General features: G+C 41.5%; 1 protein-coding gene across 1 annotated transcript in view; it reads right to left on the bottom strand.

The window, feature by feature from the left end:
- CAMTA1 (calmodulin binding transcription activator 1) overlaps nucleotides 1-18,817 on the bottom strand; it is a 973,198-nt gene extending 954,381 nt beyond the window's left edge. The window contains exons 1-3 of the mRNA XM_010850197.1: nucleotides 17,035-18,817; nucleotides 12,449-12,518; nucleotides 7,500-7,618 (exon numbers count right to left, since the gene is read on the bottom strand). Coding sequence (XP_010848499.1) covers nucleotides 7,500-7,618; nucleotides 12,449-12,518; nucleotides 17,035-17,247 — 402 coding nt within the window. The 5' untranslated portion in view covers nucleotides 17,248-18,817. The remainder of the gene's footprint in view (nucleotides 1-7,499; nucleotides 7,619-12,448; nucleotides 12,519-17,034) is intronic.
- Nucleotides 18,818-22,325: the final 3,508 nt, after the last annotated feature.

Raw genomic sequence — 22,325 nt, forward strand, 5'->3', positions numbered from 1 at the left:
GCTGAAAGTCCAGTACTTTGGCCACCTCATGTGAAGAGTTGACTCACTGGAAAAGACCCTGATGCTGGGAGGGATTGGGGGCAGGAGGAGAAGGGGACGACAGAGGATGAGATGGCTGGATGGCATCACTGACTCGATGGACGTGAGTCTGAGTGAACTCCAGGAGTTGATGATGGACAGGGAGGCCTGGCGTGCTGCGATTCATGGGGTCGCGAAGAGTCGGACACGACTGAACTGAACTGAACTGATTCCATGTGTGTACACACTACAGACCACTGAATGGTACACTTTAAACATAAAAATAAATGAAAAGATGATTAAGAATTAAAACAATAAGCAAACTCCCAAGCTGGCAACAGTGCTCGAGCCTCCACAACTGGAGAACTGGGCTTCAGACAAATCTTTAAAGCTCTCAAAGCACAACCTCACACCACCACCAAAGACACAAAAGAGGCCTAGAAGGCGTCTTACCTAACACTCAGCTGAATGGTGGCAGAGCCAAGACTATATAACCTGTTTCCAGCTGGCCAGTTCTGTATCCTTTCCCAGACATCGGTGATCCTTGCATTCAGTAAGGAAGGTTTCATCTCAAACATTAACTCATAATCTGAAAAAGTAAAACCTACAGCAATTATATTCTAGCACACAAACTCATTGTTCAAGTCTGTGATTTGTAATTACAATTGCAGGGGTACCCAGTAGTGTCATTTAAGTTGTTCTTAGACTAATGAGAAAAACCAGAAGTGAACCTAAGACTGACTGATATATTTGTGCCAAGGCCTAACGACAGGCTTAGAGAAATGCTTGCTGAGCAAAAAAACAGTTTATAAATAGTTCGGTGCGGGAGGGACAGGATAACTGCAGGGCACAAAGTAGTGCCATGTACCAAATTCAAATGAACCTGCCTGAGCCTGGATGGGACAGGGGTTGGGAGAGAATGGACACATGTGTGTGTATGGTGGAGTCCCTTTGCTGTTCAACTAAAACTACCACAATACTGTTAATTGGCTATATCCCAACACAAAGTAAAAATTTTTAAATAAAAATCAATTAAAAAAAAAAAAAAGAACCTGCCTGAGAACAGTCAGGACTATATTCACATTGCAAGGAACAATATAGATTTGGCAAAAACATCATCCACTGCATTTAACTAATGCTGTTAATATAAATTTTATTAGTTTTGTGGTCTCTTTTTATGTAATGTATATACTATTTGAGCTTTATATTCAAAGAAGAACTCTAACAATTAATAAAAATTATGCTGAGTTTTTTGTGTTTTTCCACATTTCATTCATTCAACAAATATTTATTGAACACAGAGTATGGGCCAAATATTCTTTTAAGTGCTACATTCTGAAAGAACATAATAAAAATAGTTTAGGTCAAACAGCACTGGGTCTACAGAAATTTTCTCCCTTTAAAGAAAAACTGCTTTACCACCTTAGATTTTATAAACATTACTGGACTCTCTGGACTCTCTGCAGGTAAGATGTGCTTCTTTTACTGCTTGCTCCCTGAGGCCAAACCCACCGGTATTGCTCTCTTCACCTGCCTGCCGTCATGGATGTGGGGGGATGACCCGCCCCCAGCATTTCAGTGTGCTCGCTCCCCTCTGCTATTGCAACACCAGAGTGACTGACACAGACTGCCTGATGAATAGGTCTGTGCTCACATGGATCGCAGTATCCATCCATTCACTTCACACCACTAAGTTAAACAGAGGAATTATGCTTAACTGCTACAAAATGATCACATTTAAAATTTGGTACCACACACTGTACTCAAAAGACAAAGGTGGTCACTCTGAAAATCTGGCTCTCTGTATGTACTGTGGGTCATACATGCATTTTCCTCCGTGTGTGTGCGTGTGTGTGTGTGTGTGTGTGTGTGTGCACGCACATGCTCGGCTGCATGCAACTCTTTGCAACCCTATGGACTGTAGCCCACGAGACTCCTCTGTCAACCACAAAAGCCCTGCTTGACCTCAAAGAATGATCAGCTGCTGCTAAGTCGCTTCAGTCGTGTCCGACTCTGCAACCCCAAAGATGGCAGCCCACCAGGCTCCCCCGTCCCTGGGATTCTCCAGGCAAGAACACTGGAGTGGGTTGCCATTTCCTTCTCCAATGCATGAAAGTAAAAAGTGAAAGGGAAGTCACTCAGTCACGTCCAAGTCTTTTCGACCCCATGGACTGCAGCCTACCAGGCTCCTCCATCCATGGGACTTCCCAGGCAAGAGTACTGGAGTGGGTTGCCACTGCCTTCTCCAAAGAATGATCTGGGACCAGTCAAACCCTTAACACTGACAAAATCTCTCACTCACCCTTATAATCAAAAATGCTTTTCAGTTTAGCTTAAATGTGGGAAATATAAAGAGTCTTAAATGGTCTCCAAAAAATGTGTGTCTATGTTTCAAAAAGATAATATGTAAGTATACTACTTATCTGATATGAAGAGCCAATTCACTGGAAAAGAACCTGATGCTGGGAAAGACTGAGAGCAAGAGAAGGGGGTGGCAGAGGGATGAGATGGTTAGATAGCATCACCGACTTACTGGACATGAATTTGAGCAAATTCGAGGAGATAGTGAAGGACAGGGAAGCCTGGTGTGCTGCAGTCCATGGGGTCACAAAGACTTAGTGACTGAACAAGTACATGAGTAAGGCCAATAACTGCAAAAATTGCACCCCTTAATCTACAACTTTATAAGTTATACAAACAAAAATTTTAAATACAAAAATACTCAAGAATTTATACCTTTCCAAAAAAATGATTTTAAAAAATCGTAAAGGTGGGTTCTTCTTAAAATAATTGAAATGAAATATAATTTAATAATTTTCATAGTCATAAAGTCCATTTTTCTTACCTGAATATAAAAAGTTGGGGGGAGCAGTATTCAGGATTTAAAATGCTAATTCTCTCCCTATAAAAGGCATTATACCCGAGGGTTTTTTCTTCTTCAGCTTCTGTGGTATGATTGTATCAGCCTGTATGTGTACTACTCCCTACACAAACATTTTTACCATTAAAAAAAATGCATTTAATATGAAAATCTCTGAAGCTACCACCACAAACCTTTGCAGCACTTCCTTTAAGATCAATACAAACTGGAATTCTTTTTCATTTGCTTACTCTGGAGAAACTTTGTGTTAGAGGAAAAACAAACAAAAGAAAGAGCATTAATAGTTCAAAAATAGCAGCACACAAAAATGATCTGAACATACTGAAGGAGAACATTTTCATTATAAAAGGTTCATGGTGCTGCATTAACTTCACTTTGGAAGAACGCCACTGGAAACCCAGATCCAGCAAGGGGGAATGCAGTAGTCATTCCCCCCTTAAGTCAAAGAGCTAATTAATGACTAAACAAAAGAAATTTCAGTCTGGACAACATATATGGAGTACTAATATGTGTAATTATGAAGTAGTCGTTTGAGCAATCAGAAAGTTGCATTAGCATAATTATTTCTGGCTCTGGGCTTTAAAAATATCAATATTAACTTAAAATGCAGAAATCTCGTAATAGTTCACCTAATTATGTGAATACCTAAGTGATCATGAAATAAGAGTTGGTTCTCTAACAAATATGCTCTGTGTTGAATACATTTTTTCCTGCCCAGGATAAAAAAATCAAGCCTATCAACCTGCCAGTTACGCACAGGTACAGAATTTCTGTTTTTAATGTACTTTCTTCCTTACCTAGAGCCCACACATTAATATTCATTACTAAGAGTTGAAACTCCTTCTCTAACACAATCTACTACTTTTTCAAAATAATTCTCAGACAAAAATACATTACGTTTAGGTATAATACTAGAAAATGAAAAATGAAGCAAATGAATAAAACAAAATGATCAGAAGTCACTAAGGAGGGCAAGACCTTGGGGAAGTCTTATCTGAAACTGTTCTTGGAACAGAACTGCAGAAAGTATGTGCTCCAAGATCAGGGGATGGGCTTGGACTCCCAAGGCCACCACTTTCAAGTGCTTTATTTAACAACTCTGCAGTTCAAGTCTCCTCACATACCATGTAAGAGTAATCACAAAACCTACCTCACAGGACTAGGTCAAGGAATAAACGTGAAGATTCACAGAAAGAACTCAACAGTGCCTAGCATGCAGTAGACATTCAATAAATGGTAGCTGCCGTAATTATCATCATCATTATCATCTCCTGGGAAAAGAGTGTTTATGGCTGAGAAAGCATAAGCTAAAATTGATTTGTTTTTAGATACAACATTTATTTTGCAATTGCAAACAATATTCAAGAAGGGCAGGAGAGTTCACCTATCCCAATGAGTTAGAAAAGGTTAGAAGTGCTGAAGCAGGCCCTATAATCTCTTTTATTGCTAACAGTCTTCCTTTTCAGTGACTTTCAGCTTTACCAAAATTTGCATGTGAACCCACAATACTAATTTTACATCAACTCTTTTTAACCAAAAACTAAATTACACAGTGGATCTGTCAAGTACCCTAATGTGGTTAAGGGTTATGGGTCTTTAGATTAAAAGCCTGAAAGACACACCGCAGAAAGAAAGTTCCTGTGAATCAATCAACAACGTAGAAGAAATGAAGCTCAGACAGAGCCAGGCCCTGTCAAGTGTGCTATCTTGACCAAGTTATTTCACCCTTTTTACCAACAGTCCCTCATCTGTAAAAGGAAACACGCTGCATGTGAACGGGCACAATCTTGCTCCCCCTCTCTCAAGAGATGTACACACACCGGTCACAAGGTGGGTTTTCTCCAGTAACCAACCACAAGTGTGACCACACAGGTGTGAGGAAGGGCGCTTCTCAAAAGTACAGAGGAGTCAGATTCTACCCAGGAATTCAATTGTGCACACCTAGCAGAGAGAGAGCACCACGGGTGACAGAGAAAGGCGACAGCTGACGTCTAATCCAAGCACCCCCGGCCGCCAGTCTCCTTAGCAAGCAGATGCTGCTCAGAGCGTGAGATGGAAACACGCGTCGGCTGTGCTCACAACTGCGCTCGTGCAACATGCCCCTCCCTACGTGAGCGCCTGGTCCTGGCAAGTGGAAGCGACAGGAGTGTCATGTGTGTCCAACACAGCTCCTAAATACCAGCCAACTCCCTCACGCGTCCTCCACTGAGACACGGTTGTCCCCTCCAACCGCAGAGGGCCTCCACGCCCTGAGCCCCTGGAGAGATTCCACCGGTCCTTAAGGCTGCCTGACCATGAACCCACCTTTCCCAGGAATCTGTCCCCTTCAGGTCTCAGTGGTGACATAAAGGACAGCAGGCTGAAGGACAAACGAATTGTTTTGTTTCTATTACCCTAGCCAGTAAAAAAAGAAAAAAGACAGGTAACGATCACCACATAACACCCTACAGAATTAACAACTGCTGTCACTCTAAGACGCCTCTATTTTTCCTGAAGCCAAAACTCAACAGGTAACAAAGCCAAAGTCCTCTACCCAGAAATACGGGCCAACCTTTGACTTCAGTTCTCTCGTAGGATTTTTCATCAGGGTTGAGCTGATAGATCACTGAAGGCGCCTCGGATCACAGGGGAGGAGGGCGGTGCCCTGGCCCCCACCAGCCAAGGCCCACCCCCTCATGTCCCCAACCCCATGTTCTCAGCAGCAGTGACCACTCCTGCAAACAGCCCACAGCTCTCAGATCCCAGTCTCACACTGCACGGGTCAGAGGGGAACACACTTCAGTCACACTGGGACCTAAACCACAGTCTCCAAGGAGCTACGTGAGCTGAGGTTCTAGAAGAAAATGCAGAACAACTTCTTATCTGCCTTTTAATCTAGTCCTCTCTAAAAATTCCTTATTGGATATTTTATAATGTATCTAAAATAATCGTAAGGTGGAACAAATCAATAATTTAGAGGTAAACAAATATGTGAAAGTTGAAGGCTGCATTCAAAAGTTCCAAAAATGTTTTGAAACCACTGATCTAAATAATCTACCAACTAAATTTCTGACACTGTTACCTCCAGCTTTATAACTCTTAAGATCACTAATTTTAATTCACTAAGCAATTACTGGTTTCAACTGTAATTTCAAGTCAAAGGTAAAATAAATTGCCAATTACATAAAAATGTAATATTGAAAAAATTATATGCTTTGTTACATGTATAAATAAACCGAAACTGATGTATAATAACATAGCATCAAATCCTCTTTCAGGGATTACTAAGGAACATACTGAGTTTTTTAATATTTCATGACCTAGTTTTGACTTAGTGAATGGCTCCCAAATTGTATTATTTTGCTGACAGAGTAACGATCTATGATTAATTTTCAGCACATTTACTTTGTTTTCACGTTCAAAATGTCTGAAACAATTACTAGATGACTGATTAAAACAACAGGACTCTAAACCAGTTGTTTGTCAAAGGTATCTTGTCTAAGGGGGGAAATATAGTTTATGCAAATAATCAATACATACATACCTTTAAAGACGTTTAAAATCAGTTGAGACAAAACTATGAGGTTCTAGTGAGTATTTAAATATATAAACTAGGATAAGTGAAGAGACTCTCACATAACCTCTTGTAACAAAACAAAAGCATTTTAGGTCAAGAATTTGAGCAGAACAATTTTTAAAAAATAAAGGTAAATAGGCAGCACTATTTTCTTCTTGTATTTTAATGACCAATATAGGGTAGAGTTTTGTATTTATAACTTGGAAGTAAATGCTGAACCAGCAATACGAACTGATTTAGACCAACCTCGCAAAACCAATGACCCCAGCCATGTGAACTAAAGAAACAGAATTCCCAGCCTGATGGACACAGACCCAAGTCTCATCACCACGTGAAATGGGTATCACCCTGAATTGAAACAGATTTCAAAAAAAAAAGATGACAAAGCAATCCACCCTTAATATTAAGACTTCCAGATTAAGATTTACAAAAAATAAAAAAAAAAATCATCCAAGAAGATAAAACTCTGACTCACTCTACTTCATCAACCTTCTAACTGGATATCAAATAAACAACCTACTACACAGCCTTCATTCTTCATACAAATGCCTTTCATTAAGGTAAACCAGTTAATTCTCCATGCAAACTTTCTTCATTAGAGAGGACCAGAGCCATTTTGTTAAAAAGAAGCCTGCCCTTCTCAATTCTACAGAAACTTCACATTGTCAAGACACTGCATGGTCTATGAACACTGGGGCTGTTCCTCTATTTATGATAGGAACTAAGCTTTAACTGAGATGCAGATAAGAGTCAACCACCAAATGCAAGACACCATAATGCAGGAAAACACAAAGACAGAAACTCATGCTATCTTAGTAAGTCAGCGTGCACATTTGAGATTTTTCAATGCAGGCCAGGCAGATCAGAGATTGTTCAAAACAACATGTTGGTCTTTGTCAAATCCAGATTCAGTATTCTTCTCATTCACAATTTCCTAGTTCAGTATTTTGAATTTTAAGCTAACATATAGTAGTACTGCACAAGATGACCTAGCAAGTTTGCCCTTAAAAAAATTAATACCCCTAGAAATAGAAATTTATCTACCTCATTAGTGTTCCATCGGTGCCTCTCTTTGGGTAAACTTGAACATTTCGGCAGACATTCAAGCAGCTTTTTCGGTAAAAAGATTTTTACATGACTACTATTGCTGTTCCCATGATCATCTATAAAGAAGAAAACAGTAAATTCAGAGAAGATAATAGAGAAAAGCTCCTTTTAAGTACACTGGCAAGGTCAGAAACAGCAGCTCAGTTTAGTCACTGGGAGACCAAGAGCATCATCCCTCTTAGTTAACAGAACTCATTGACACACTTTTCAGGTAGATGGCAGCAAGACTGTGGTCAAGAGGCTCTACAGTAAGATGGAGCTCTTGGCTCCATGGCGAGCAAGTGAACAGGGAATAGCCCAGCAGCTGCCCAGAACCTAAGCACTGCTTTTAAAGGTTCTTTCACGAGGTTTCCATGAAGTACATCAAAATCACAAAATGAGTTAACCTCACAAAACCTAGAAATCTTCTGTTAACCAGGTGGAAAAGGTTGTTACATTTTTTAGGAAAGAGGAATTAAAATATAACTACTTACTTTCTTGATAAACTACTACTACTACTTCATCCTCTAAAATACAAATGAGACTTCTCCTTTCCAAAGAAAAGCACAAATCTGATAAATCTAAGGAATTTCAACCTGCAGGTAGCTACCTCAGTAATACAGAGGCTGGACTTTCTAGCCTAAATCTAAAAGCATATTTTAATTAATTTGAGTTATATATACATATCTATACACTTGATGCATTTCATCAAAATGTAACTCTTCTAAATTAATGAGGGACAAGTTCAAGACTCTCAGACTAGATGGTGTGTCTGACTGACTACCTTTCCTTTATGTGTTATTTCATTCACTTACTTCTCTGAGTATCATTTCTTGTTTTATTCCTGTAACAAAGTCCCTTTGCCTGGCTGCAAACTTCTTGCCAGGTTTGACACATTTAGGTCAAAGTTTCAAATTACCCACTCCAATTGTTTTTTAATGCCAAATGGAAGCTCCAATATCTAAAGGGTACAAAGCATAACTGGGTACTAAGGAGCAACACATTAAAATACTGAAGACTGACTTAGCCCCCGAAAGTCATGGTTGACATAACTCACTCTGATATTGGGTGAAAAAGGGCTCCCAGTCAGGAGCCCAAGATTCTGGCCTAGTTCTGCTGCTTTCTAATTGTGTGACCTTGGGTAAGTTACTTAATATTTTCCTTTTTCCCAAATCAAGGAAAATGAGATAATCTCTAATTCTCCTCCAGGCACAGATCCCTACAGAATTTACTGTCACGTTCAGTAACTTTAAATGCCTTAGAGTTAAACAACCTTATATAGGCACAGAGGTTTATCAGTTAAGAATGCTGAAAGTGAAATACAGTAAGTAATACATTTTTCCAATCATTTACTACAATTTTGTTTAGCACAGACTACTTTTTGAACATGTGAAAAACATAAAAGAATAAAAAATAATTTTACAGTCCTAATAAAATCTTCTCCAAACATTTTTCATCTGATTAACACATTCCTTCTCAAGGAAAAGATCTTAACAGGAAAATATTGGGCATAGTCATAAAGTCTAAAAAAATTTACTACATCATATGGAGATATTTTATAGGAAGGAACTTAAGAGTTTTAGCGTACTAAATCTTTTTTGGTCCATGAACTACACAACCAATTGAATTATAATGCATATCCTCTATTTCTAAAAGCAGTATAAAAAAATTGAAAAACTTAAAAACTGACTGCTTTGAAGAATCCAAAATTTTAATTTAACAGCAGAATAAAATTAAACTTTTTTAAAAAATCTTGCTATGAAACTAAAAAAGAAAGTGTTTAACTAAAAGTTCATAGAAAGTTCTGTATGAATTACGCACTATAAAACCTTCGCAATTTTATGTGCTTATGCATGCTCCCTGCACTTCATCCTCCCAAGGGAGGTGCCATGGGCCATAAAACTTGAAAGCGCAGAATTCCAAATCACATGAGCCTTCACCTCCCTTCTCTCTTCTCCTAAAGTGGTTTTACTCTGCTTTTTAAAAATCTCCCATGATGTGTACAATCCTGAAAATAAAGGTGATATTCTAACATCTACACTCAATTCTGATATTTACCAATTACAGGGTACCTTTTATGAAAACGGTACTATGCTACTGTAGGCTTACTTTGAATTGTATATGACTAGCCATAGCTCTGAAAAACCTGTTCAAGTGTAATTCTGACAATGAACAGAACATTAAACCCAAGCTTCTAGTTCTATGTTTGTGATCATAACCTGATGTTAATTATCTGTCCTTTTAAGTCTCCTTGAAGAACCCCACTGTCCTGGGGCACAGAAAGCGAGTGAGTGAGTGAGTGAGTGAGTGAGTGAGTGAGTGAGTGTGTGTGTGTGTGTGTGTGTGTGTGTGTGTAAACAGAGACAGAGGAAGCACTCTTTTCAACAGCACACCTAACTGCTAGAGAAAAGGCTTCCATCTTCTACTCTGATACAAAATCAGGCAGTGGTGAATGGGCCCACAGGCTTTTAAAGAGGAAAAGGAAAGTGGCTGGGTAAGCACTGTCTCAGCCGAGGTTCTAAATTTAGCACTTTATGGAGCTGTGCAGCCATGGGTTCAAAAGGAAGAGAAGTATGACAGGCCAATGGGTTCCCCTTAATCAGTTTTTAAACTGTGCTATTTCCAGAATTTCAGGTTCACGCTAAATATAAATTAGATGTCTTTAAGAAACATAACAATGGGTGTATTTTCCCACAGTGCATTATGAAGATGGCAATTTTAATACTGGGAAAAGAATATCAGCAACTCCAAGAGCCAAAGCATTAAAACTCGTGTTTTCAGTTTTTCTAGTTAAAGTGGGATAAAAAGTAACTCTGCTTTCACATCAGACAAGAACTGCTCACATGGCTATATTGTGTTTTTTAATTAAATGTTGCTTTTTAATGTTTTTGGAGTAACTATAATTGATATAATAATTAGACAAAACATGTACCAGATATTAAATTCTTGTCTCAGTTCAAGGATTCTAACAGATCTTGAGTTAACACTGAAAATAAGCTATACGGGGGTTTCAACTGCATCTCAGTATTTAAACCCAAAGAGTAAAGCTCTGACACTGCAAAATGGAAGTGTCAACCAAATACAGTAGAACATTTCATTATCATTATCTTGCAAAATCTGCGTGTATGATATATGACTTTACAAAATCATTTTCTAACCTACTTCACAATAAAAATAACTAGTGAAGCTCCTGAAATTGACAGATGATTTGTTTGGCTGACAGCTATAATTCTAGAGAATGAACCATTCTTTCCAGTCAACCTTCAAATATTTTCCATATAATAATTTTAGAGGCATAGTATAACTCAACTGGAACTTTCTAAAATGTACAAGAGAACTCATTCACTTAGTTAATTAGCCAAAACTTATTTTCATGGTTTATTTCTAAATTTGAGATTTCACATCATCAAATCCTTCATTTAAATCCAAAGAAATATATTTGACCTTTTCTTTGGAACACACTGTTGACGGCTACAAGGTAAGTCATAACTGTATTAACTCTAACCTGGAAATAATGCATCCATTTTTGGTTTTATGAATAATTATAAACTGTATTCCAATCAAGTTGATGATTAACCTCTCAACCTCTAGAACAAACTGTTCAAAATAAGTTGGTCTAATGGTGTATCAAACTGCTAAATCTTACTGGAAATATATTTGATCAACAACTTGAAGTGGTAAAATTAAATGGAAGCTCTACAATTTTCTGTTTAGCTCTAATTATTATGTGCTTAGATTTAATTAGTAGGATAGGAACTGATTCAGGAAAACATAAGCGCGTATTGTTAAATTCAACTCAGCACAGAGCTCACAGCAGCAAACACTGCCATTACTGACCTAAGACCTGCAAATCACTATTCATCCAAAGTAAATATTAATTAAGCACCAACTATGTGCCAAGCATGGGTATGATTTCCTCTTATTCCTTCCAGAGAAATTCTCCAAAATGAATTAAAACTCAGTTGTCATTATCCAAAGGATATTTAAAAGGCTAAAAAAAATTTTTTTAACAGAAATAAGTAACTCGTTTTGCTATTTCACAACCCCTGTCCTCTTCTTAGAGTGGGTGTGATCATCTGATTTTACCCTTTCTGTTTTCAGGTGGCCCAGACACCCTCTCCCTGACAATCACACTACCAAACCTCTGACCCAGGTTCAGGTCAGCTCAGACTCAGGTTTAATAAACTCCTCTATCTGAATTTACATTTTCGACCTAAAAACATCTAGGCGGGGGCAGATAAAGTGGGGGAGGCCCAGTAGCCTTGAGACCAACTACCATCAATTTGGGTTTGGGGCATCCTCTCCTGCTTCATTCCATTCAATTTTCATTTGAGCCACACGTGATCAAGTACATTTATCTTCTACTGTTTATGAGGGAGCAGACATTTTTGAGACTCTATATCAGGCATCCAGAAAGGATTTTACATTAGACTCTCTCGTTGAATTTTCGCAATAACCCACCTGGGCATAATTATCCCCATTTTACAGATGAAGAATCTGAGGTTCAGATTAATTTGCCCAAGATCTACAGCTAGTAAGTGGCTCACATAGGATTCAGACGTGACCTCTGGCTTTTCCACGATACCACAGGCTCCAACTCTATGGAATTTGACACTAGAATTCCGAAGTTGTGGTATTTTAGGATAGCTAACATTTGCAGAATGCTCTGAGTTTCCCATGTGATTAAACTCTCTTCTTTTTTTAATCTTCACAGAAACTTTACGAGGGGAGTTTTGTTTTGCTACCCTCAGAAGGATTAAGTAACTCATCGAAGATCACACAGCAAGTTTAAGGCAGAACCCAGGTCTTCTCACTGCTGATCCCAGGCCTTCCTGCACTACAGCGATGGAGCCACTGTCACTGCCAAGCCCACCCCTTCCTGTAAGTCAAAAGCTTTCGAATCCTACCTTCTAGAGGTGGCACGGTGTTGAGAACACAGTAGGTGCTAGTTCCGCAGAATACACTTTGGGAAACGCTCTAAGGAAACAGAAAATAAAATGTAAAACTAATCTTTGAAAAAGATAAACACTGGCTCTTCTGTGATATTCCTGCCAAAGATGCAAAACCTGAATCTAATCATGAGGAAACATCGGACAAATCCAAATTGAGGAGCATTCCACAGAATGACTGGCCTGGAAACTAAGAGCGGCAAGGTCATGAAAGTCAAAAAAGGACTGAGAACCGTTCTGGATTAAAGGAGGCTGGAGAGACAATAAAGTGCAACCTAGGGTCCCACTGGGCCTCTCCCTACCAGGTCAGCACTGGGTCAACCAGCACCACTGGAAGAGCTCAGAGGATTCGACGGTACAGATGCCTGGGTGTTCACTCCTGATTTAGATTCCTGTATTGTGGTGATGGAAGAGAATGTTCTTGCTTGTAGGAAACACATAATAAAAGATCTGATGCTGACAGCACATATCAGCAGCTTACTCTCACATAGTTCAAGAGGGAAAAAGTGTCCTTTGCACACTATATCTGTGATTTTTCTGTCAGCTTAAGAGTATTTCAAAATATAAAACATGTACATGGAAAAAGACACATACTGGTGAACCTGTATTACCTGCGTAATCTTTTAAGAGGGAGCAAACATGGGCTATAAGTAACTTGTTAGGAAAAAGAACCAATGCCATTTCATTCTGCAGCTCAGTCAACATTCAACGACATTATTACCACTTCCCAACAGTAAGGCCCAAACCCAACCCATTCAAAAGGATGGATCTATGCATGCCCACCAGCAGCACGGCAGGGGATGAGTCAGGAAGAAGCTAGAGGACCAGGTCTCTGCCCTCAGGATGCCGCAGGTAGATAAAATTAAAAGCTTTCATATAAAAACCTACCCCATGGTAATTTAAAAAAAGGGGTGGGGGATTTCTTTTGAGTCTCGCCAGCCAATGATTTGGGGTCCTTGTCTGTTCAGTTGCAGTATTAAATAAATTTCTAGACTATTCCTCCAGCACTATAAACCACAGATTTATATACCTAGAAAACCAAAGCTAGTTCAACAATCACCCTCAACATTTTATGTTTAAAAAATAAAAAGCTGTTCTCTCACTTACTAGCTGTCCCTAGGAAAGTAATTTAACCAGTGTTACTTCATCAAAAAAAAAAAGTATAGAAGATAACTCTATCCCCCAGCTGAGGGTAGCTGCAAGAATTGGATGGGGTAATGCATATGGTTGTGCTTTAGATTCAAAAGTACCACTCAAATATAAAACGCCATTGCTACTATGGCTCACAAGTATAATCCACAAAATGCAAGCATTTTCTGAGAATAAGTTCATAACTGCCTGGATTTTTTGTGCCACAGTAAGGGTTGAAATCTGACTGAACTTACTTCTGTGAATTTCCAATTTTCCTCTCCATCGACGGTGAGCAAGTGCTTCACCACAGAGCAAGTCTTTCTCCACCCTGTAACCCCTAGCTACCAGGACAACCATCAGTTCCCAATTATTTATTTCTTGTTTCTGAAAAATTGTTCCAGGACTTTACTGTCTTCCTTCTGCCTGATTTAATCAATAGTGATAATTACCGATCACCAATCTAGGCCTGAGGATTGCTGTCCCTATGAACCATGGACTAACTTCAGAATTCACATTCCTTTGGAAAATTCAAAATTAGTCTCTCCCCCGACCCCCCCCAGTGTAGAATTCTAGGCTTCCGGCAACATCCGTGGGCGTCACCAGCAGCAGCCTTCTCATCACAGTAACACAACATCTCATCTTAATGTGGTTTCCAAATAGAAGCTGGAAATTTTATAATGTTAAAAAGAATGTTTTACATTCAAGACAACGTTTTCTGGCTTTCTATTACCAAGAAAAAAAACAGACAGCTCAGGTTTGCCACCAATCATGATGTCTCACACAAGTTTTCAAAACCACTAATGGACAGAGGAACACATGAATGAATGGCTTCATAAGAACACCTTTCCACCTGACTTCAGAGTCTGATGACAGGCAAATGTGTGGCAAGATATACTGAATAACAAACTGAAAGAAATGAACACAGAAAAATAACAAACAACATGCGGAACAGAAATATCAAGAGCAACCAACCATGATTTCCCAACATGCTACCATAACAAATGAAGTCTTAATAGTTAATTTGACCAGGAAAGAAACTTACTCAACCTGAGAGTGAAACTGAATGTCATCCTAACCTCAGAAACACAATGTTCTCAAAGCAAACAAGGCAAAACAAGCTAACTCACATAAGCAATGGCTGCCTTGCAGTAAGCACCCAAGGGCCAGATCTGAGCTAGGTCCTGTCAAGGGACCCGAGGTCTATTTCTAGACCTGGCTCTGGAAGGGAGGGAGGAGGGTCTGTGGGTCTGTAGTTCTGAGCCCAGGACCACCACCCACCACAGACAGGCCTGGGGAAGACAGTCAAGCTCTCAGTGCACAGGACACAGCAGAGTGGGGAAACAAGCCAGCTCTGGGTCCAGTCTCCGTGCTGCCCTCACGCTGCCCTCGCTGGCTGGCTCTGAAGCCTGACTCAGTCACGCACACACCCCGCCCCCTGTTTCTCGGGAGCCTCTCCCACCCTGACCTCTGACACAGGTGAGCGGCCAGACTGGTGCCGCCTGAACAGGCTGCGCTTCTCTCCAGATGCACCCCTCTTTATCTCCTTCCAGGCACCCCACACCTATTAAGGGAGCACTTCACATGCACCAGACACCGTCCTGGGAGCTGGGACCCAGCAGTGAACAAAAGGGATGAAGGTCTGTCTCATGGAGTATCCGCCAGTGGGAGAGGCAGGTGGAGAGTGGGATAAGAGCTGTGAAGGAATAAAACAGGGTGATGCGCCACGACGAGGAACCGGGCAGGGGACGCGCCACGACGAGGAACCAGGTAGGGGACGCGCCACGACAAGGAACCGGGTAGGGGACATGCCACGACGAGGAACCGGGCAGGGAACGCGCCACGACGAGGAACCAGGTAGGGGACGCGCCACGACGAGGAACCAGGTGGGGACACTCCACGACGAGAAACCGGGTAGGGGACACTCCACGACGAGGAACCAGGTGGGAACAACAAGGAGCCGGGTAGGGGACGCACCCCGACAAGGAACCAGGTAGGGAAGGCTCTACTCTGAAAGCATATCCACATGTGGGTCGAGGGAACTACCCGATTAGAGCATCAGGAAACCTTGACTTGAGCACTCACTAGGCTGAGCGGCTCTTAGTGTGGCTGCACTTCAGTCATCGAGAAAGATTTTTAAAGTTCTGGTGCCCAGGCTGCAATTCTGACCATGTAATGCACACAGGGATGGAACCCAGGCAGCAGTATTTTTTAAAGGTTTCCAAGTGATCCCAAGATGTATCCAGGGATCGGAACCACTGAGATCAACAGCTGTGTGAGTTTTCTCCAGAGAGAAGTGGGAGGGTGACCTTGAGCAGGGCATCTCCACTGCAATGCACATGTGGGTCATCTGAGGATCTCTCAGCTTCTGACTCACGGGTCTGAGTGTGCCCGAGACTGTGCCTCTAGGAAGGCCCCATGACTCATGGCCACACCTGGGCTATCAGGAACTAGACGATCGGAAAGATCAGGAATTAATCTAATAAAGATCCTTCCAGTCCCAACACTTCGGATGGCACAATTCCATGAATTCCTAATGGCCTACGAAAGGACTCTCGATTGTGGACACAAACTATAATGCAAAACTGTACCAGGAAAGCCAAGCAACAGAAGCAATGGAAACTACAGGGATGGTCACTTAATTGAGTTCAGGGTCCAGAGTCTGCCAGAAGTGCCCGAGAGGGGACAGAGGAGCTCCTGAAAATACACTCCCTGCTTTCAATAAGTACATTTAATTGGAGACAATGGTAAAAAGAAAAAAAAGTAATGAAATAATACATGATTTATTAAAGGCTAAAGTGAGTTGATAACTGTGGAAAACCAGTAACTATCTGTGTTCTGAGCACAAACTCTTCGGGGGCGCAGAATATGCTTTATCATTTTTGTCTCTCTTCAGAGAACCTAGGTCAGTCAGTGTGTTACACATAGCTACACTTATTTTATATATTTACATATATATATATACACACACACACACACACTATATAGAATTCTGGATGACAGAATAAATGAAACAAAATGCTGTATAACAAGAAATGATAAGTGGCTTTTGGACAGAGAAGCAGCATGATGAAAACTGTATTTACAGTTCTTTGAAATAAGCACTGGCAATGTTTAAGACTCCACAGAGTCCCTTTAAAGCCAACTGAGGACCCACAGAAAGGCCACACTGAATGCAGTAAACCAGTTGTATCAATTAAAAGTGACACATCAAGAAGATTTTTGCCATGGAGTTTTAAACTGATTCTTGAAATTCACTGCTCATTACATATGACGTGACATATAAATAATCAAAATGAAGGCAGAGTCCAAAATTCTCAGCACCTTTACTAGACTCACCAGTTTTGCCTAGCATTGTTAGGCAGGCTAACCCTTAGAATGAACTTTATCATGGCTCAAATACCATAAATATTTACTTCTTGCTCATGTAGAGTCCACAACAGTAAGTCAGAAGGCAGCTCTCCCCCCAGCCGTGGCTCTGGCCCCAGATCTCCTTCCATCCTAGGCACGAGCCTTCCTAGTTCACTGGGCTCTTCTGCAGTAGCCAGCAGACAGGAAAGGGCACGGAAATCCTGCAGAGGGAGGGCCCTGGGGCCAGGCCTGGAAGTGGCTCCCTTCTTGGATCTCATGCCATTGGCTAGAATACGGCCACTAAGCCACGCCTAACCATCGGAGAGGCTGGTAGATGCGGTCTGGCTACCTGCCCGGGAAGAGGAGACTGGTTTTGTGATCAGCTCACAGACTCTGCCACAATGCCATTTGTAATTATTTTTTTTAATTACAGAAGAGTCAGTCCTCTCAAAAATGCGTTCTGAACCTATAACCTCCACCTTTAATCCCTAAAGCCATCCAGCATCTAAACCCAATCTAGTAGTTTTTCTATACTGATAAATATTTTTCTATCATATTCAAAATAAGACTGTACCTAGGGCATCCTTGAAGGGATGTCTGGCTTTTCCAGTACTTAATGTCTGGCACATAATACAAGCTCAAATATTTGTTGAATTCATGGATAAACAACATTCCCAGAAGTTCATGGAAAGGAAAAAGAGTGGTCCCGTCTCTTGCCCTGGTGATTGGCAGGGTTCACTGAATAATGACCATCAGTCTTTTCAAGAATCTCTGTCTCCCTCTTTTAAGGCCACCCCGAGTAGCCACCCATCCTCTGGTCCGTGAACAATCAAGCAATAAGACAAAAGTTCCTTCTGACCCACTAAGAAGAATGAAGGGGTGAAAATACTCTGCCATGTTCACGGACACCAACAGAATCAAGGCTACCATTTGTGGTGATAGCACAGGCCTGTTTAACAGAGGGCAACAACACAAGGCCTGTCAAAGACCAGCCTCTGGAGGCCTCCAGAAAACCCTCCAGCTGATGACCTCAACGACTAGAGAAACACCATGCACCCTAAACACAAACCACAAAGGGTCAGCAGGGGGAAAAATTACATGGCATACTACAAAAATATTTCATGCTCACATATTACCCTCTTTTCAAGAAGTTTAAAATATACTGTAAGTGTGACTATAATAATCTTCCCAACACTCCTATGGGATAAAGACAAAATTAAAGCGTGTACTCAAGTTAAAAGGAGTGGTGGCTGACTTCCCACTACTAGGGCCGGCGCAACAAGAAAGTGAGGCAGTAACCTCTAAGGTAAGTGGGGCACAAACCATTTTAGGCTCTCAAATTGAGTTCAACACCTAGAATTGAGTTCAAAAGCAAACAAGTTGCTAAAACAGACCACAAAACGGTTGTAGGTCTGAGATGCTTACACAGGAACTAATACTACAATCTATCAAGCCTGATTTATGACCTAAGAAATCACATTAATTGATTCACTATTACCAGAGATTCATGTAAAGCGTAAAGTGATTTAAGAATGAAAAAAAAAAAATTCTTCCTAGCTATGAATCACAATATCATTAGAATTTTTATAAATTTAATTTGGCTAGGAAGCCAGTATACTCAATACTCTGAAAATAATCAAAGAGCATTTATTAAACATCCTCATTTGTATAAATAGATTCCAGCAGGACATATTCAGGAAAAAAAAAAGCTACATGAAATTTAAAATTACACTTTTTTAGGAGCACTTATCATTACTAATACTGATAACTTTTTTAACTCCTCAAAGAGAGAGAGCTATCAACCCAACAGGCTAGGCATTTTATTTTATTTGGTATTATGTGCATTTAACAAAGGTTTCCCAGGTGGCTCAGTGGTAAAGAATTCACCTACCAATGCAGGAGATGCAGGTTCCATCCCTGGGTCAGGAAGATATCCTGGATAAGGAAATGACAACCCACCCCAGTATTCTTGCCTGGGAAATTCCCATGGACAGGCGGGCTACAATCCATGGAGTCACAAAGAGTTGGACACAACGATTAAACAACAACATTTAACAAGCACTTTCACGTATAAAATCTTACTTTGGCCCAACAGGCAGCAGCGCAGACATTATGTCTATTCCAGACACCAAGGCCCAGGCACAGACACTGGTCGAGGGCCACAGGCGGGCCCTTGGCAGAACCCGGAGGAGGTCTCCCTGCAGGACTCCTGGGCTCTCTCCACACAACACAGGCTCCCCCCCTAATAATGCAGGGACTCAACGCAAAAGCTAGGGCAGAAAAAGTTCACAAGCTGCCGTGACAGAAAAGCTCCAGCATACGATCAACATGGAAGAACACCCAGGAATCCATACAGGGAGTCTGACACCCTAAATGAAAGACCAGCTACACACAAGCCTGATGCCAACCTGCTAAGAAGCTTTTCCTGATTCTCTAACATTTTCAGTCCACGAATCACAGATCACCTATCACTTGCTGTAGCCCCCTAACTAAAATCTCACCAAAACCAAAGGAGAGGAGCACACCATTTTGCCTAACAGAGCAGTAAGTGACATGCCTCCTAAATGGAACCCAGTGGCGTGGGGACTCACCTAATTCAAACGCAACCAGAACTAGAAAGGATACAAGACACACTCGGAGGCCAAAAGAGATTGGTCCACGCCCGAAAGCTCACACACTTCTCTGTGAGAAGGACGCCCAAGCCCAAACCCAAGCTGAATTACTGTTAAACCACTCAGTTCTACTGAGCTTGATCATCAGGTTGCCAAGCCCAGAGGAGGTCAGAAGCAACAAGTCAGAAGGCAAAGGACAGCAAGAGATGGACAGACAAGTGGAAGCAAGAGTGACAAGAGACAGCAAGGACAGATTTTTGAAAAACTACACACAAGGACTTGAAAGGCACCACAGTTTGGGGTCATTTATCATAAAAGCAAACAGTCTACTCCAAAAGTCCTAAAAATAATCACAGCATTAAAATAAAGCCCAGTTCCATAACTTAGGTACAACATAATGAACCCAGTTAACAAGCTACATGTATGGTACAGTCTGTGTGTTCTACTAAACACGGGGGGAAAGTAGTACAGTTAATGCCTTCTGTCTGCAAATCTTACATTCCAAAAGATACTTCCACATGAATGACCTCATTTGATCCTCAACAACATCCTACAGCAAGCAGAGCAGATACCTCCACTGGCCAAGAATTTGCAGATATATAATTCAATCTTAGCCAAGGCAGAGGGTTTATCAATGGCCATGATAATCCTGTTGTATTCCTCTGTGAATTCATCTCACAGGAGAGCACACTTAGAGCACCTATGCCCCTCGATAGAGGATGAAGAGAGAAGGCAGGGAGCTTCCTGAAAAGGGTCATCAGCGTGACACAGCTGAACCTGGAACTTCACCTTCAAAACCCCATCCTGCCTCTGTGCCCCACAGCCCTCTTTCTAAAGAACCGTCCTTTGCTCTCTCACGCCATCACCCTCCCCTTGTAACGCCATGGGGGACTACCCGTGACCCCACCCCCTTAGTGAGCACACACTCCTGTATAAACTCCCCACCTTGAGTGTGCAATGGACTGACAGATTTGCTTCTCACAACAGAACGTGTCACTGAGACAACACCTCCATGATGAGGCAGCGTGTACAGTGCCTCCATCCAGCTGGCGGACACTCCTCTGCTGGCTCTGATGAAGCAGCTGCCATGCTGGGGAGGCCCATGAGAACTATGGGACTCAGAAGAGTGTCCATCCCCAGCTGGGCCTTCAAATGTGACCCCAACCCTGGCTGACAGCTTGACTTCAGGCTGTGAGGTCCTGAAGCAGCAGATCAAGCAAAGCCCTCCCTGAACTCCTGACCCACAGGGCCAGGTAACAAGTGTGTCCTTTCTATAAACCACTAAGTTTGTAGTAATTTGTTACAGCAGCAAAGATAACTAATACACCCATCAGGGCCTAGTAATCTCTTTTCTCAACTTCACTATTTAACTAAGTTGTTTCACTAAGTTGAGTTTTTCTCAACTTAGTCATTTCACTATCATTTGATCAACATTCTCCATTTACCACCAAAACTCTTGAAAGAATTATCTACTCTCTCTTGCTACCTTTTTCTCATCCTCTCAACTCACTATCAAACCAACAAAATCAGTACTTTTTTCTTAGTCTTTATTCTACTTAAACTCTTGGCATTACAATGGATAACTCCTTACAACCCTGTGTACTGAAGCATGTCTGATTTTGTGTTCTCATTCTCCCACCTCTCTGGCCATTCTTCCTGGTCCTCTCCCCCCGTCTGACACTTAAATGGAGGCATTCACCACATTTCTGCCCACAAAGCCCCTCTTTTCTCTCATGACAATTTCACCCACTACTATGACTTCTACTAATTCATCTGAACTGATTCATTCCTTCAACCAACAGGCACTGGGCAGAGATGGAGCCACAAGAAAAGACAAATGAGGTCTCCACATTCATGAAACTTACTTTCTCCACCAGAGGCCCCTCCAAGTCTACTCACCACCCTTTTCCACCCTGTCCTGTGCCAGGAAGGCTGACCTCTACGGACACCATCACCAGGCTCCTTTGCCGTCTGAAAGTTCAATGAAGAAGGAAAACAGGGTGACAGGAATGACTCCCTAATCTCTGATCTGCACTCCCAAAGGTCATACTGTGCATAGACATGCTACAACAACCCCAATTACACCTGAAATAGAAATGACACGTTTGCATCCAGTCACCCCAAAAGACGCTTACTCCTTGGAAGAAAAGTTATGACCAACCTAGATAGCATATTGAAAAGCAGAGACATTACTTTGCCAACAAAGGTCCATCTGATAGTCAAGGCTATGGTTTTTCCTGTGGTCATGTATGGATGTGAGAGTTGGACTGTGAAGAAAGCTAAGCGCCAAAGAATCGATGCTTTTGAACTGTGGTGTTGGAGAAGACTCTTGAGAGTCCCTTGGACTGCAAGGAGATCCAACCAGTGCATTCTGAAGGACATCAGTCCTGGGTGTTCTTTGGAAGGAATGATGTTAAAGCTGAAACTCCAGTACTTTGGCCACCTCATGCGAAGAGTTGACTCATTGGAAAAGACCCTGATGCTGGGAGGGATTGGGGGCAGGAGGAGAAGGGGACGACAGAGGATGAGATGGCCGGATGGCCTCACTGACTCGATGGACATGAGTTTGGGTGAACTCCGGGAGTTGGTGATAGACAGGGAGGCCTGGCGTGCTGCAATTCATGGGGTCGCAAAGAGTCAGACACGACTGAGCAACTGAACTGAACTGAACCCCAAAACATGGGCTTCCCTTGTGGCTCAACTGGTAAAGAATCCACTTGCAATGCAGGAGACCTGGGTTCAAT

This window comes from Bison bison, unplaced genomic scaffold, assembly GCF_000754665.1.
Source record: "Bison bison bison isolate TAMUID 2011002044 unplaced genomic scaffold, Bison_UMD1.0 scf7180017864289, whole genome shotgun sequence".
Lineage (NCBI taxonomy): Eukaryota > Metazoa > Chordata > Mammalia > Artiodactyla > Bovidae > Bison > Bison bison.